Source organism: Monopterus albus, unplaced genomic scaffold (assembly GCF_001952655.1).
Source record: "Monopterus albus unplaced genomic scaffold, M_albus_1.0 scaffold291.1, whole genome shotgun sequence".
Taxonomy (NCBI): Eukaryota; Metazoa; Chordata; class Actinopteri; order Synbranchiformes; family Synbranchidae; genus Monopterus; species Monopterus albus.
In genome coordinates this window covers 47,546-64,744 of record NW_018128171.1, presented here as the reverse complement: position 1 = coordinate 64,744, position 17,199 = coordinate 47,546, and the positions used below count along the sequence as shown (strand labels likewise).

The following is a 17,199-nucleotide window of genomic DNA, read 5'->3' as shown; positions in this document are numbered from 1 at the left end:
TTTGGTGGTAATTTATTAGAGTTAGCATGCTAACACCAGACTACACTGATTACAGATGAGCTACTCAGCAGTATATTAAGTGCTTAAAATGAGCCCCACCTTTACCTGTGGCAAAGTTCACCATGATGCAAACATTAATTTCACAATAATTATCCAATAAAACCCAATAAAATCAATTCTACATGAGGACATTTACTTTTGGTACTTCAGTATATGTGGATGCTAATACTGTGTCTTTGTACTTGACAAAAGAGATCAATCAGTGTTTGGCTAATGACCTGTCATCAGTGTGGAGGAGCTTAAAGAACATCACCGGCTACAGGAAACCACCCCCCGCTGTGGAGACCCAACAATTGGCAGACAAACTGAATGTGTTTTACTGTAGGTTTGAGAAGCAGAACTCCACACTCCTCTACCGTGTCACCTCAGACACAGCAGCTGCTCCCCCATGATCACCTCCCTTCCCCTCAGCCCCCCAGCCCTGAAGATCTGTGAAAAGAATGTGCATAGCCTTTTCAAAAAACAAAAGACCAGAAAGGTGCCAGGTCCAGATGGTGTGACCCCCCTCCTGCCTGGAAACCTCTACTGATCAACTGGCTCCCATCTTCACACACATCTTCAATAGATCATTGGAGCTGTGTGAAATCCCCTCTTGCTTCAAACACTCCGCTATCATTCCAGTTCCTATGAAACCCTCCATCAGTGAACTGAATGACTACAAACCTGCCGATCTGACATCTCTAGCTATGAAGTCCTTTGAAAGACTGGTATTGGCCCACCTGAAGGACACTGTAGACAATTTGCTGGGCCTCTTGTAATTTGCTTATCAGGCAAAAAGGTAAGTGGATGATACAGTCAACATGGCACTGCATTACATCCTGCAATAACTTGACTCCCCAGGGACCTATGCATGGGTCCTCTTTGTATACTAAAGGAAAATACCAGTATTTTCCAACTTGACATGATTCCCATTAGTGTGACACACACACCTGTGCTATCTTCACACTTGCAGAAATTTGTTCTAGCCTGTCACATGAAACAGTTCAAACACTTGTCTCTGAGCCTGAGCCAAAGTGAAATTAGTCACCTGTAATGACCAATTTGCCTGATATTAGCAGGCATGTGGTAAAAAGCCACATGGAAAGCTGTAAAGATCCTGACGTTTGTAGATGACACAACGGTCATCGGTCTCATCTGAGATGGTGATGAGTCAGCCTGCAGACAGGAAGTTGAACAGCTGGCCCTGTGGTGTGGTCACAATAGCCTGGAGCTGAATATAGAATAAAAGTGGAAATAGCCACCACTATGCTCAGCAGCACTGTATCACAGTGGAGGCCTACAAGTTCCTGGGTTTCACAATCTCCCAGAACCCAAAGTGTTCGTCCAATGTGAGCACTATCATCAAGAAGGCACAGCAGAGGATGTACTTCTTGTGTCAGCTCAGCAAGTTCGACCTGCCCCAGGAGCTGCTGATACAGTTCTACAGAGGAATCGTCGAGTCTGTTCTCTGCATCTCCATCACTGTCTGGTTTGGCTCAGCAACCAAACAGAACAGGAACAGACTCCAGTGGACAGTCAGGACCTCAGAAAAGATCATTGATGTCAGCCTGCCCTCCATGGAGGACCTGTACATCTCATGGGTCAAAAGGTGGGCAGAGAAGATCGCTGCAGACCCCTCACACCCCAGGCACAATCTGTTTGAATTCCTCCCCTCTGGACAGCATTACAGGTCACTGTGCACCAAGACAACCAGGCACAGGGACAGTTTCTTTCATGTTTATATGTATAACAGGATCCAGCAAACACCACATTGCAATAACCTATAGATCTAATCACTGTACATACCAAATAGCTCATTTGAACTTATATATATATATAGTATGTGCATATTTATCAATAGATGGTTGTTTGTCTTCTTGCTTTTTGCTTGTTATTAAGTTTTTAAAATTTGATTTTAAGCTGTTTTATTTGTTGCACATCAGGGGCCATTGAGCTGGAGTCAAATGCCTTGCATTTTAGTATACAAAATTTTATGATTGATTGATTTACTATTTTGTATCCATTTTTTTAGGATGTAATATCTCAACACTGTTTAATTGCTACTTTTACTTTTGTTTGGTTTATTAATTAAATGATCTGAATCAGGGGCGCCGCTAGCAGTTTTGGGCCCTATGAAAAAATTTGAAGTTGAGCCCTCTACCCACAGACTGTGGGCCCCTAAAGTTTGTGGGCCCTTAGAATCATCCTAATTTTCCCCCACCTAACGGCGCCCGTGATCTGAATACCTCTTCCATTTCTGGCTAACACATACTAAATTAAGGTGCTGAACATGATAAACATTATACAAACTAAACATCAGCTTGTCAGCACTGCAATTGTGAGCATCATGGATGTACTGTGAGACCTAGATACAGTACCGCCACTCAGCCATTCAGTCAATTTTTCCCAGTGGCCACTTGTCGTATTGCAATGAAAAATCAACTTGGGGTCCAATATGCATTTTCTCCATAGAACACAATGATAAAAGCTACATCTCTAAAACCGCTGTCAGGACACCTCAAACTGCAAAACAGTCTTCCTAACTCTTGGCATTATGAATTCTTATCCATGGAGGTTTTAGATTTGTTAGATGTTCCCAGAGCCTACAAAACAGAGTTTTATTTTTGTGATGTTATATTGTGGTGTAACGTTTATGGGCCTAGTAGGGGCAGTTGGGGAAACTCTAATGAGCATGTGCTGTGGGCCCCACAACACAGAAGCAAATTTTGGCATATGAGCCAGGTGAATGGCTTTCAGTGAGAAGAATGGGCACCATCTTTTAGCATGGCTGCAGAAGCTTAATCTTTTTTTTCCCAGTCAACACTCATATGAACACAGAGAAATGTGTTACCTAGGCACATGGTTGAGGAGAACTTGAGGTCTGTACTGAGGGAAGAGGTAGGACCTAAATTCTTCATTGGTGCTGATACCAGGCCAGATCTCTTCTGATGGAGTGCCTGAAAGACAAAGAATAAAGTTGTCTGCACATACAGCACAGGGTAATTAAATTACCGGTTCTCACAACATATGTTACTGGATTTTAGTCTGGCCTGTAAGATGCTATCATGCCACTCTCTTACCCATGAGCCGAAAAATGAGATGGAGCTCCTCCTTTACAGTGGCGCCAGGAAACATGGGACGACCTGTTGCCATCTCGTAAAGGATGCAGCCCACACCCCTGGAACAAGGAGGAGGAGATGAAGATAAAGGTTAGAAGAGCAAACAGCAAAGAGTTGCCCAAAATTATGAAATGCTTGGTGGAGACCTGGTCAACCAACACAATTCAAAGACTGCAGATCATAAGTGCGAACATGTACAGTGTGAGTGGGCACAATGCATCCTTTTGTTTCATCTAGCATGGTGTGAAGAAGAGGCACCCTGCAGTGTGATGAGAGGATATAGAGCTAGGTAAGCTCATAAAAGGCTTGTTACTCGAGACCCACACTTCAGACATGTACCAGAGCTCTGCATGGTTTGTTACAATGACAAACTGTTAATAACTAATAAAAACCAGGAAAAGTGAATGCAGACATCTTACACTCCATTGTGTGAAAAGTGACTCTCCACTAAGAACCTGGGAGATTTTAATAAATATGCATGATTCAAGGAAATCCTGGACAATTCTTAAATTGTTATAAAGTATATTTATCTAAATCACCAAGTAACAGCATCGCTCAATACCTGGGCTGGTACAATAGTGTTTTGGGGACTTCATGTGCTCTGGGCCTACCTGAAATACTCTGTTTAGACCAAATGCACACTGAGGCTACTTGAAATTGCTTGTGTGTAGAAGCATTGGGCTAATCCTTATCTAATGTATCAACACCAATATAGTACATAAGTTTTGAATATTGAAGTGTCGTTAGAACACCAAAAATAAAATAAAATAAAATAAAAATGGATCTCTGACACATCAGATCAGGTTCTGGGCACATTTAGATTTTTTTTTTACTGCATGTAGTTTCTGCATGTAATATCTACCAAAACTCACAGAAACCATCTCTGGGAAAAATGTATTTGATATATACTTTAGCTTTAAGTTTGGGTCATGGCCTACGAGGCGGAGGTGGGATGTATGACCTATATTGCAACGAGCCAAGGTTGCTATTTTATCCAGGGGATGGTTTAGAGAAGCAAAAAATAAAGATCTCCTCATGACATGCCAACTGGTTAAATTAACTGGTTACAGTTTCCTCCAATATTGAAAAATACAGAATCTAGGAAAGTGCAAATTTTCATTTTCTCAAAAGTTTCACTGCTGGACACAATATGTCTCTCACTTCACTGAAAATGTCCAGTCTGTGTATGTGTGCTGCATGTTTTCACACTGCATATTGCACCACGAGCCAGCTGTGATGTCACAGTAGAAGGTACACATACAAACTCAGCACTGACAAACTTTGCTCCTTCAGCAGATGGATGTGGAAACAACTGTTTAGTGTCAAACTCTCTACATGCATCATTATGCACAATGAAGTTCAAACAACCAATGGAAAATAATCATAAGCAAAATACATTTCTGAGAGGAGGGAGATTTAGACAGTTCAGTCACTAAGTTGGTCATAAGATTGCCTACAGGAAGAATGCTGAAAATGCAAACTTTCCAGACAATAGTCAGTTCCCTTAGTGAATAAGATAGGAAGAAACTACAATATATCGGGCAGTTGAAGAGAAGCTAAAAAACATGATCTGCTTCAACCTACAAAGGTTACTATGTCACTTTGCACCCTTCTGATGTTGTTACAAATTGCTAAGAATACTGCCTTCAATCTAGCAAGTTAATATTTTCAGCATTCTTTTTGAAACAAATTTAACTAGGTACATCGTGTCTGAAATACTCAAGTTACAAACACGACAATGCGAGACCCTGACATGTATATGACCTTTTGTATATGTATATGACAGGGATAGAGCAGTCGTCTCCCAGGGTTGGAGGTTTGAATCACGGTGCCTGCAGTCCACATGTCGAAGTGTCCCTGGGAAAGACACTGAAACACAGACTCAGTTGTCTTTGGGTATTATGTTCAGTTGAGCTTGATTTAGCTGCAGAGAGTGAGGCTTGGGGGGGAGCCAATCCCAGCAGGCAATCGGGCGAAGGCGGGGTACACCCTGGACAGGTCGCCAATCCATCGCAGGGACATGGTATATAAATTATATTAATTACTACCTACATGTTATTTACCATCTCCATTTAGGCTTCGAACTTCTACAAGATCCCAGTCCTCACTTTTGAGATCATCAGCATAGAGTTTGCTGCAGCATGCTCTTCCATGTGTCACAGCTGAGTTGGTTTGTAGTCATGTTCACTGTTCATTGTGGATCAGTGCACAATGTCGGGAGGCAAGTAGATGTTAAACTAACATCCATGTGCTACTCACCACATGTCAATGGGTGTGGAGTATTCTGTAGAGCCCAGCAGCACGTCAGGAGGCCGGTACCACAGAGTTACCACCTCATTGGAGTAGGTTTTAGTGGGGACGGACTTGGCCCTCGCCAGACCTGGACAACCCAAGGTTTAAGACTGTGAATACTCAGTAACAGCAGAATGAATTTCTTAAGGCTATTTTGTGCTTTCAGTTTCACTTCCAAAGTTCCATTGAAATGGCAAGTAATTTGTATCTCCACAGGTTTAGTATGAAATATTACAGTGCATTAAGTCTCATATTATGGAGTAAACAGGCCATATTCTTTTGGGGAGGGTCAGTAACACCTCATAGCATCTTAGCCCTAATTTCTACACACTGTCCCTGACAGATCAGTGATAAAATGTTAGAATAGTCCCTCTAGCAGTTCATTGGCTGAGTTTACCTTAAACAGTTGAAAAACAGTCATGGACGACTGGTGGGTTTGTCTTCCCACTTCCAGCACAAAAATGAGCAAACTCAGAGAGAGGGGCACAGTTGCTAGGATACAGGAAGTAAAGGTGCTAAAGTAATCAGGACAGAAGATCTCTGTGGCAGTAAAATATAATTGGAAAGGCAGGAGGCATGCTATCTTATTCCCAAACGTCTGTCATTATGGCGGCATTTGCATTTGTTGATGTCTACCCTATGTGAGTGTGTGCGGCTTGCCTACCAAAGTCGGCTAGTTTGAGCTCGCCCTTGTCATTGATGAGCAGGTTCTGAGGCTTTAGGTCTCTGTGGAGGATTTTCCTCTTGTGGCAGTAGGACAGTCCACGCAGCAGCTGAAACATGAAGATCTGTAGGAAAATGACGACAGAAAATTAGACATCTGTATACATGTTTATAATGAAATATGAATTTTACAGCTACTGTTAGATAAGAGCAAACCTATAACCTATGACCTTTACTTTACTTCATTAAGAAATCAACAGAATCAACTTCTCCGAGTCACAGAGATAATCATCCAGTTTTGTTAAACATACACTGACTGGCCTCTTTATTAGGTACACCCATACGATCTACTGGAGTCCAGTACAACTCAACAACCTGCAGTAACATCTGCCTTTATGGTGAAATTGCTGAAAATATGTTTTGCAAGCGTGTATTTATTTGTTTTCATGAACAAATATCTGCAGATATACAGCCTTACATAAATGTAATCTTTAAAAATAAAACAATCTTAACACTTAGTAATCCATTTCAAATGGGCATGTTGAAATTCCTTTAGACATTTTAAAAGATGCAAACAGCAAATGGTTAATCTTTGGTTATATTCTGTGTGAGATCCACATGCCTTACATCGTTCAGAAAAGGTCCCCAAACACTTCTTGTTTATCATTCAGTATATATACCTATGCTATTCTTTACATTTGCCTTAATAATTGAGATCAATCATCATCATTTGTTAATTTTTGTTATAATTTTAGTCTTCTGGGTATAAAACTAGTCAAATCACCTTAGAGTATAGTGATATTTTTGTTGAGACGATCTTCTTTATATGTTGTTAGTACTATACATGTTTATTACTGAGGTCTTATGTAAATGTGGTGATATACTGGAGTATATTATAATGACTTTTTTTGACATACTTACATATTGTACTCAGTCCACTACAAAACCACCTTAAATTATGACCTCAGTGTTTAAACATTCATTAACCCTTCTATGACACTGTTACAAACCTGAACAATATAGGCATCATAAAAAGCAGAATGGCAGCACAGGATTGAAATATAGTGTATGGGTGTACCTAAAAAAGTGAACACTCAGTGGCAAAATTTGAACAGTAGGTTGTTGAACAACTCTCCTGTCTGAAGGTCTTTCAGGAATTCACGAACTCTCTTCTTATCAAGGGTTAAAATGATTCCACTTGTTGCACGATAAAAAGATTTTTAATCTGTTTCCCATGTTGCACCTCTGTTTCCTAATCCAAACAAAGGTGGCAGCTGGAAACAACATTTTGAAAAATGTGAACCACAAATAATAAAAGTTACTGCATTGGCAGCTATATGGGTGTTTATCTATTGATTATCTACAGTTTCTTTTTAATATTACATTTTATTTAAAGAAGAACAAGGACACATAATTTCCAGCAACTTGGATAGATACAGTTACAAATCAAGAAACAAGGTACACATTCCAGATGTATATTTCTTTCATCCTGATGGTTTGATGGGTCTTTGATGATTCTGAATATTTTCAGAACAGCATTAAATGTCAAAAAACCTTACAGGTTCTTCAAAGATTGCCAGTTACTTCGAGTATGTTTCAGAAAATCTGATGCGTATGTCTATGACTTACACATAATGGCAATTCATAAGAGACACAACATCAGGTTATACTGTGCATGCCACTGTGTAAAATGCTGTATTCATAGTTCTGCTTCAACACTTGCTTTCTGGCTTGAGAACAAGCAGCTTCAAATGTTGAAGCTGTGTGTGTGGTGGTGGAGAACCTGAGGGGTGTTTGACATAAAAACACTCAGGAAATGATAAAATTAATTTGAATGAAACCCATTTACAGATGCTTTGAGTAATTTGTATGTCTCAGCATGGATGTGAACCACTACAAGTCCCTGTCTGCCTGCACTGCACAGTCAGTAGTGTTCTTGACATTTGAGACAGCTGCTAATGAGTCACCTCCTTGAGTGCAGCTCACCTTGACATTATGCATACTCATGAGATTCCCACAGTTGTCCAAGTATTGTTTAAGGTCACTGTCCTGGAAAACAAAACAGCTCCGGTGTTCACACACTCAAATCTGTCCATATCCAGCTGTTGTAACTAAGGCCAATACCTTTTCAACATCTGCATGCCGAATGTACTCACAAGATACTCAAACACCAGTGTGAGGCAGCGGTCAGTGTGAATGATGTCATGCAGCGTGACGATGTTGGCATGTTTCAGGTTCTTCAGCAGAGACACTGGGTGGACAGAGGGAAGAGAGTTGTGCTGTTTTCTCTGCTTACAATGTGTAGAAACAAATACAAAACAAACTCTAATATCCAGTGGCTGTTCTGCCATTAGCTTAGCTATGATTTAAGATTGGTTTTGATTTGTGTCACTTGAAACTTAGTCATGAAATCCCTTATAGTAAACCCTGCTGCAGTGTCTGCAAAAGTTGCACTTGTAGTTACACTTGTGTAAATCATCTAAATGCCACAGATGCTCCATGTTTCTGAGAATTTACTTAAATCTGTATGAAGACCTTTTGTGAAATGCCAAAGCAGCATTAATGAATCAGAATCAGCTTTACTGGCCAGGTGTGTTGGACACATAAGGAACTGGACTCTGGTACAGTGGCTCTCAGTGTGCATGTATAAGGCAATGAGTAAACAAGAAGAACAAGAAAAGAAAAAGAATGTGCAAACAAGAAAGAGGAATGTACATTAGGAAGACTTTTCACCATCTCAAATGACACTGATGACCGTTGTGTGTGTCATCTGCAAACTTCAGGAGTCTACCAGAGGAGCTGTCTGAATACATGTAGTTATCCTCATAATTAAATGATATCACCTTCTCTCAGTGACAGCCGCCTTTTCACTCCATGCTCCAGAGTAGCAGTTCAAAGCAGCTTATTTTTCACTGTGGTCGGTCATGACCTGATTTTTACTGAGTATATGACGAACTGAGGAGATCAGTTCATAATAGCCATGTGTGAACTAATTCAGCCACACAAATACCTGCAGTACTGTACTGCAGGTATGATTTCACTTTGTCAGTAGCAAAGGCCGGTGAGAGACATCTGAACAAACTAATCACCTGAGGTTAGGAAATAATTAGTGAATGATTCTGCCTGTAATGTTAACGTATGCTAATCTATTCTATTCAACTGATTATTGATGCAGTAGTAAACTAAGAAGACCCAGTTCTATGACATCATGTGCATGTGCTTTAAAACTATATTGTCAGGTCCACTCGGCGCAACCTGCCTCTCTTTCTTTTTTCCCTCTCCTGCTCTCCCTTTTTGCTGGATCAACGCCTCAGCTGTGTCGCATCGGGTAATTAGTGACTCGTGGGTCAGTGCGCACACCTGAGGCGTATTCCGGTGATTTGTTGGCTTCCTTATTTATACCTCTGGCAGACGCCCCGTGGTCGCCGGAGCATTGCGACATGTAATGGACAATACTTACCCAGAGTAAGATAAATGTTGTGTTTGACCCGCATTTTTATACGTGTTTAAGATGCTACGCTGACAGTTCCTGTGCGTTTTGGCTTGACCTTATCACGCTAATAATGCGGTTAGCAATACTGAAATGCGTGCTTTTGTTACGACGAGCTGTGCGTGAGTTGTTTAGGACCCAGTAAATATGCAGATTCAAACCCAGGCTAGAAAAGAAAAACGTATTTAATGCTCCATGAAAACGAACAAAACCGAGCCGGTCTCTCGTCTGCTGATCTTGGGGCAGCTGGGCACACTGAGTTGACTGGATTACTGTCTCCCGGGGTGAATGAGAGGCGTTGCTCGTTAAATAAGAACAAAGTTTAAGAACAAACAGCAGGTATGGTATAGATCGTTTCTGGTAGTCACTCTGGGGACCCGAACAGCTGAGAAGGGCACGAAAACCGATACAACAGAACAATGCGCAATAACGGGTCACAACGTTGCGAAAGGAGCGCAGATCAATCAATGGTTCATAAACTTGAGGCCTTGACATGAACATGAAACGTAGTTACCAACAGGATAACACATAATAATCTGGCGACGAGGACGCACCAACGCTGACCCTATATACTGCTCTGGTAATGGAGAGCAGGTGTGCCTCGTCGCCTGGAACCCTCATCTGTGCAGCTGCTGGAACTACCTGTGCCTGCTACCGAGGTACATGGGGCGGCCCGGGTCACGGACGTAACTATTTTGTCTTCCACACTGACAGTTTCTGTGCTGTGGATTGCATTGCTTACTTTGGTTCTTTTTGTTCACCTGTCCGTTCTCATCCTCTGCTATCCTAGTTCCTGTCGTTAGTTTGTGTGTTTACCGTCCTGGTCTCCTTAGTCATCACTGCCCTTCCCTTGTATGTATTATGGACCCTGTTATGTTGGTTTTTATTCCATTAAACCACCTTTTTTGTACTAGCACCTGGGTCAGCCATCTTGAGTCCAACCCCAGTTCTACCTCACCCTCCTGGTGAGGGGGGGCTAAACCATAACATGTATACTGACCTTTTAATAATAATCAGAAGTGCAACTATAGCCTATACTCTGAGTTATCAGTTTACTAGGTCCACCTAGCTAAAACTACCATTGATCGGTGTTTCTATGGAAATGTATTGTTCACAAAATTTACATCAATAAGGCTAAGCTGACTAATAGGATGACCTCTGTAAAAACGACAGCCTCCATAATGATCATATTGTACAGTTGAATCAACACCTCTCTGAAACGGTTTCAACAACTGATCACCTTCACAAAGGGGATCTACTCCAGGACTGTTGCTGCTGGACTGTATTAGTTTTAGCTAGGTGGACCTAATAAACTGTCAACCTACTACTACGCACACCGTATGTTGTTATGCACATTACTATTTATTGTGGAGTATTTCTGAATTCCTTTCTCAGCAGTTTGCAAAATGACTGCAATCATAAAGTTAAAACCAATCCATTCATTAGTTATGCTAATTATCATTTGCTGTTAGGAATGGGTGGGTGGGTTGGGGGGTGTTACAACCATTCATGTTCATAGGCAATTTAGATTCTCCAATCAACCTAACCTGCATGTATTAGATGCTGAGTGACAGTTTAAGTGAAAGAGGTAAATAAAAATGCACTGATGTCAGTTCCTTCTGGTAATGGTTAGCCTTAAAATAGAATCATTATCTACCAGAGGGTAGCACACCTTGCCTTCTGCTTCAACTGAAGAAACCGAGTGTGGTGTGTGTTTGTTGATGTGTGTGTACCCTCTCTGATAGCAGTGCAAGGTGCTCCCTCCTCGTGTTCCAGCCGAATCTCCTTCAACGCCACAAGGTTCTCTGTTAGTTTGCTTCGCCCTTTGAACACTGTGGCATACGTCCCCTACAAACACACACATACAACTCTAAGTGACACTGATAATTTTATATTCTACAGAACTGTTATTCATATGACAGCAGATATACCTTTTGCTATCAATAGGAACAAACTAATGACATTAATTTGACTGGAATAGATTTACTGTACTGTCACTGCCTGTTTACTGCCTCATCACCATAAACAGAAAGCTCAGCTGATTAATTCCAGCTGATTGAATGAGGTTAGAAGTTTGAACTGCTATCATCTACCATCAAAACACTACCTCAGTGTAATGCAAGCACCTTTGATTGAATCCATTAATTATATTATTAGTTAAATTTTAATTAAGTCATAAAAAAACTGATTATTGGTGTTTCCGTAACTGATTATTACAGCTCATCCTCTTCACTCACGATTATCCTACATTATCCTGGCTTTGCACATTATGCAGTTGATTGTAAATGTTCTAATAAGTGTAGCTCAGCTATTGATTTGTTGTCAGAGACTGAGCAAACTAAGAGCATTATAAGAGATACTTTATAATGGACACTGCAAAAATCACAGTTTCATTTCCATATTTTTAATCTTTATTTTTCTGACTGTTCTACCTCCTGAGCCCCAAACCAAACCATGGCTTGAGGTTGAGATAACTGAATACAAAAGTAGTGCTTTCTGATTCCATAGCACCTCCGTTATCTGCTGTTGATCCTTGTGGCTCAGGCTAATGCAGACAGCAGCGGTGGAAGAAGTACTCAGGCCTCTTACTTAAGCAAAATACAACAGTGTAAAAATACTCTGTTACAAGTAAAAGTCCATCCATCCATCCATTTTCTTCCGCTTATCCGAAACCGGGTCGCCTGGAGCCAGGCCAAATAAAAGTCTTGCATTCAAAATGTTAAGTAAAAGTACAAAAGTATTAGCATCAAGTACCAAAAGTAAAAGTAGCCATTATGCAAAACGACACATTTTATTTTGGTGTATATGACATTATTGGATCAGAATTGCTGATGCATTATTGTGTTCATCACATTTAATGTTGAAGCTGATTTTAACTAGCTTTAACTAACTGCTGACTGCTGGGTAGCCTGTGAATTTTCCACTGGAAATCAATAAAGTCACTTGATTATGCTGCAATGTTTGCATTAATCTGGTTCAGAAAAAGTAACTAGCAGCTAAAGTTATAAAATAAATGCAGTGGACTAAAAAGTATAATATTTGCCTCTAAAATGCAGCGAAGTCCAAGTATGATAATAACAGCAAATCAAAATATTCAAGTACGGAGCAGATACCTCAAAGTTGTACTTAAAGCTACAGTATGTAACTTTTTCAAATATTTTTGTTGGAGAAATCTGCTTCAATGTGGAGCGGTGCTGTCGAAGCGTCCTGTGACGCCAGACTCACTGAACAGCACTGGCAAGAGTGCAGAGAGAGTAGCTTCTCCATGTTTTTAGAGGGTTGACCTCTCTGACCAATCAGAGATTTTGAATTAATCCTGCTTGAGCAGTAGGTTTTGTTGTTATATTCATTTATTGTCATTTCATAAGGACAAATACCTGAAGAGCTGGGCAGAGTGTGGTGGAGCGTAGCAGATTGTAGTAAAGCATAGTGGAGCAGGGAGAGGGAGTGCTGGGTGGAGCAGAGTGGGTTGATTTCATGTTTCATGCCAGTGTTACTTTAAGTTACATAGTGTAGCTTTAAGTACAGTACTTGAATAAATGCACTTAGTTACTTTCCAGCACTGGCAGGCAGCATCTGTCACTAATCATTCCTTATTTCTAAAGGCAATAACCATTCTCAGATAAATGGTGTGTGAAATAAGTGCACCAGCAGTGTTGTACAATCCTGATGCCATCCTTATCCAAAGCACAGTCGTGCAATGTGATCCTACAGAGGGCAACACGTCTGAGCACATTGTGTGAATGTAGATTTAATAGTTTTTGGTCTTGTTAACTTGAGCCAGCCATGCAGAACTAATGCAGGGAAACTGACACAAAAGTATACTGGAGTTTGTTTTGTTTAGGCATATAAACTAAGCTGAATGTGTCATCTCGCCTGTCAGGCCTGAGTCACAGTCAGCCTGATAAATATAACGGAGCCTCATAGACAACTTGTGGTCAGCCAGACAATATGCACCAGAGGAATGCTTTATTCTTGCTTGATAAAGTCATAAAGTTCACTTAAGCCTCAAGTTATTGCTCGGTAGCTGCACTAATGGGTGGAGTAGTTGAACACAAATTCCTCAGTGTCCCTTTGTGGCATCTGTTTTTATTGACCTTGTGAAAATTCTTAAAAAGTGAATGTGTGAGCAATTGGCATGACATACCTCGCCTAGCTTGCCAAGCTTCACGTATGTCTCCAGTTTCCCAAAGCCAATGTCAGACTAGAGCCAAGAGGAAAAAAGAAAGCAGATGAATTTTATAGTACCTACTGGTGTGATTCTCTCCTCTGATTTGAACAATCTAAAGATCACATTTGCAAACATTAGTTAATGATTTGTTAAGTTAATTAAGCAGAGATTCTTGTTTAGTCCGTAAACCAGGCAGGAAGCAAATGTTTTATTGTTGACTACTATTAATACAGAAAGAGGCAAATGGCAATTATAATAGTACCAGGAAGGCAAGATAAGGAGACTAGTGATTTGCAAAGAGGAAATATGCTCTACAGTATGAGCTGAGACATTCACCAGTTCAAGATTAATCAAATACTGTAGATTGTAAACAAGATGCCAATATGGCTGCTAAAAGGAGAGTCAGATAAACAAACAACCTGGCCAGTATAGCCAGTATGAGGTACTGACTGCTGTCATGTTAATACTTTATACAGTATATCACAGATAGATAAGTACATTGTGTAATAATATCCAGCACAAACCAGTGAAGCCCGTCGAGACATGCGACTGGCAGGTTTGCAGAGCGGTGAGTTATCACTGTCCAGCTGCAATTTCTTGAGAAACTCTGGAGGCAAACGGATATCCATGGGCAGAGCCATGCTCTTACTGACATCCTGCAAGATGTCAACAGACACTAAGGTTTACACGTTATACTTCTGTTTATTTAGTCTGTTCTAGATATAGAGTCTAGTCCCCTTATTAGACTGTACATCATTAAAATCATGGCCAATAGCTTTCTTGAGCTAGTCACCAACTTTGCTGATCTTCCATTATTGTGAATACCCTAGATACCTAAATTCAGCAACTTGTACACAACCTACATTTAATGTGCTTCAACACATCCTGACAATTGTAGCACTGTCGCTGCTCTGCTAAAGTTCTGGTTTCACCATGTGGCCTTAAGGACTCTTGATTATCTAGCCTGTAACAGAATTAAACATGAATAAATTCATTAAGGCCTTATAAATTAATTATAAACCACTACTGACAAACTTTGCACCCTAAGATTTAAAAAAAATCCTTTTGGCTGGTGTACAGTATGTCCCCTCGAATGTTGAGGGACTTGAGACTTTCTTGGGACCTGCATAATAATGACTAAGTTTAGCACATTTTACAGCCTCTGACTCTACAGATTTCCATTTTTCTTCTGTGCTTTTTTGTATTTTTAAAAAATGTATTCCATTCTCCATACCCTGCTCTGCTTCTGAGTGCATGTGCATTTGTTCTGTCTCTGTCTCTCAGCTGCAGAGGGAGAAGGGGGTGTGCCAAAGTAGGATATCAGCCTGATATCAAGTGAGAGACAAACCAATGACATGATTTCCCACCTGTCCGTGGGCAGGTTGACCCTGTCCACAGAGCTAATGCCCACCACAACAATATCTGGTGGGCTCATGGTCAGTCCATGCTTGGGCGTGCATTGTTAAAGTTCCTGCACATCCTCAATGGCGTTTTCTATTACTTTGATTTACTGGTCCTCTGCTAAGATTGAAGGCGAGTGGAGCTATGCTTAATATTACATGACGCAGCCTGGTCACACCAACACAGTCCTGAGATGAGGCTAATTAGTCCACAGTTTAAAATTCTTGTGTGGGTGTACCATGGTTGTGCGAGGCCTTTAAATTTTAAGAAGTCATTAATTACTGACAGGCTCCTCCACTACAATAACATAGTTAAATCTGTGTTTGTAAATGTTAATAAGTCAATAAATTGATTTTGGTGTGAATGCTATAGAGCTCTGACTGAACTATAACAAAGGCTGTCCTGGTGAATTGCAGACCATTTGCACAGCAGGAAAAAACATGAGACACTAATACTTTTAACCATTAAGTGTCTCAGTATATCATTCATACAAACCAGCATGTACAATTGAACAACTTGGCATGTACAGTAAATGGAATGCAGTTGTTATGAATGTAAATGATTACACCTATAGGTTTCCTGCTGTGACATGTCAGTATGCCTGCTGTGGCCATAGGGAGTTTCATGAAACTGTCCTGATCAATGACTTATTGTTCTATAAAACATAAATTACCCATAAAACTATTAGTTACAACTGGTAAACCATTTTATTACAAAGAGGTACATACATTTCTTATGCTTGCTCAATGAAGCTACCCCGTTTGTTTGAGCCTTCACACCATTATTTTTGGTTTCACAGCACCAGGCCCTTCCTGAACACTTCCTTCCCTCTAACACAGCTTCACTTGACTGTCTGGTATGAGTTGTGAAAGACTCACAGTGAATCCTTCTTGTTCCACCCAGTCTTTGTTGGAAAAAAGGTGGAAATGTGAACTTTTTCACATTTCCAATAAAAACTTTGGCGCTGTGGTGAGGGTTAAGAGCTTCAGAAGTGACTCAGCTCGTCTAAGAAGTATGGTGTCCTCCTGCAACTGCTCTGAGCTTCTGCTGCTTACCTCCATGGAGAAACGTCTATGCTGAGCCTTGCTGTGGTAGTGGAGATGGGATGGAGACTGAGCTCCTGGTATGGTTGGTTCAGGGCTCATTGGACTGGCATCATGAGAGGGAGGACCCAGCCTGTCTGCACTCAGGCCTGATAGAGAAAACACACATTCAGGCAGCATTTGCAGAGATATAGATCAGTGACAAAGAAAAGCCACGGGTGTCAGGCCACCACAAGCATTCCCAACAGCCCAATCAAGGCATAAGTTATAAATAGATTTTATTATCTTTGTATAGAATCATTTCCAGTTTTTATGCCAAGCTAATGGGTGACTGGCAGTAGTATTGGTTTTTTCACATTGATCCTGGTAAAAAAGCTAATAAATCTATTTCCAAAAATCTTGAACTATAAGCAGTGTGAAAGGGGTCACTACATAAAACTGTCACCAAGTTCTGCAGCCCCTCAGCTGTGTGGAGCATTTTAGTGTCTCTTAGCTCACTTGTTGCTTTTTGGCTGATCTTTAGAAACAACAACAAGTAGCTGTTGTCAGTGAAAAAGCTGTTTAGTGAGCAGCATTAAACAGTGGACAACACTTGTAACTAGACAGCACACAGAGAGCGCAATCTCCACCAAGGGCTAGCTCTGTTTCCTCATAATACCATTAAAGCAATATTCCTAGTTTGACCCTTATTAATGAGTGCTTGACCATGAAAACCCACCGCTGGCATTAGGAATGATGTTGATATCATTATTAATTTGAAAGTTATTCAAAAGTTATGTTTGTTTTATGTTATGAAAGGTTTTTATTTTTGCATTCTACACTAATCTACAGAATAAGAAAGACTTGTGAGAAACAAATGCCTTAAAACATTTTTGTCAATTTATATACCTAAGACAGAATAAATAAACCTGACAGTTTATTTTCCTCCTTCTTTGTTAAATATATCATGAGTGTATCAAACCATGAGCTATATAAAGTTAG

At 40.5% G+C, this 17,199-nt stretch overlaps 1 protein-coding gene across 3 annotated transcripts in view; it reads right to left on the bottom strand.

The window, feature by feature from the left end:
• cdk18 (cyclin dependent kinase 18) overlaps positions 1–17,199 on the bottom strand; it is a 56,285-nt gene that overhangs the window by 5,477 nt on the left and 33,609 nt on the right. For all 3 annotated transcript variants that reach the window (XM_020622985.1, XM_020622987.1, XM_020622986.1), the window contains exons 3-12: positions 16,231–16,367; positions 14,299–14,430; positions 13,751–13,807; positions 11,337–11,451; positions 8,270–8,364; positions 8,100–8,162; positions 6,115–6,238; positions 5,418–5,538; positions 3,120–3,217; positions 2,891–2,996 (exon numbers count right to left, since the gene is read on the bottom strand). In XM_020622985.1, coding sequence (XP_020478641.1) covers positions 2,891–2,996; positions 3,120–3,217; positions 5,418–5,538; positions 6,115–6,238; positions 8,100–8,162; positions 8,270–8,364; positions 11,337–11,451; positions 13,751–13,807; positions 14,299–14,430; positions 16,231–16,367 — 1,048 coding nt within the window. The remainder of the gene's footprint in view (positions 1–2,890; positions 2,997–3,119; positions 3,218–5,417; positions 5,539–6,114; positions 6,239–8,099; positions 8,163–8,269; positions 8,365–11,336; positions 11,452–13,750; positions 13,808–14,298; positions 14,431–16,230; positions 16,368–17,199) is intronic.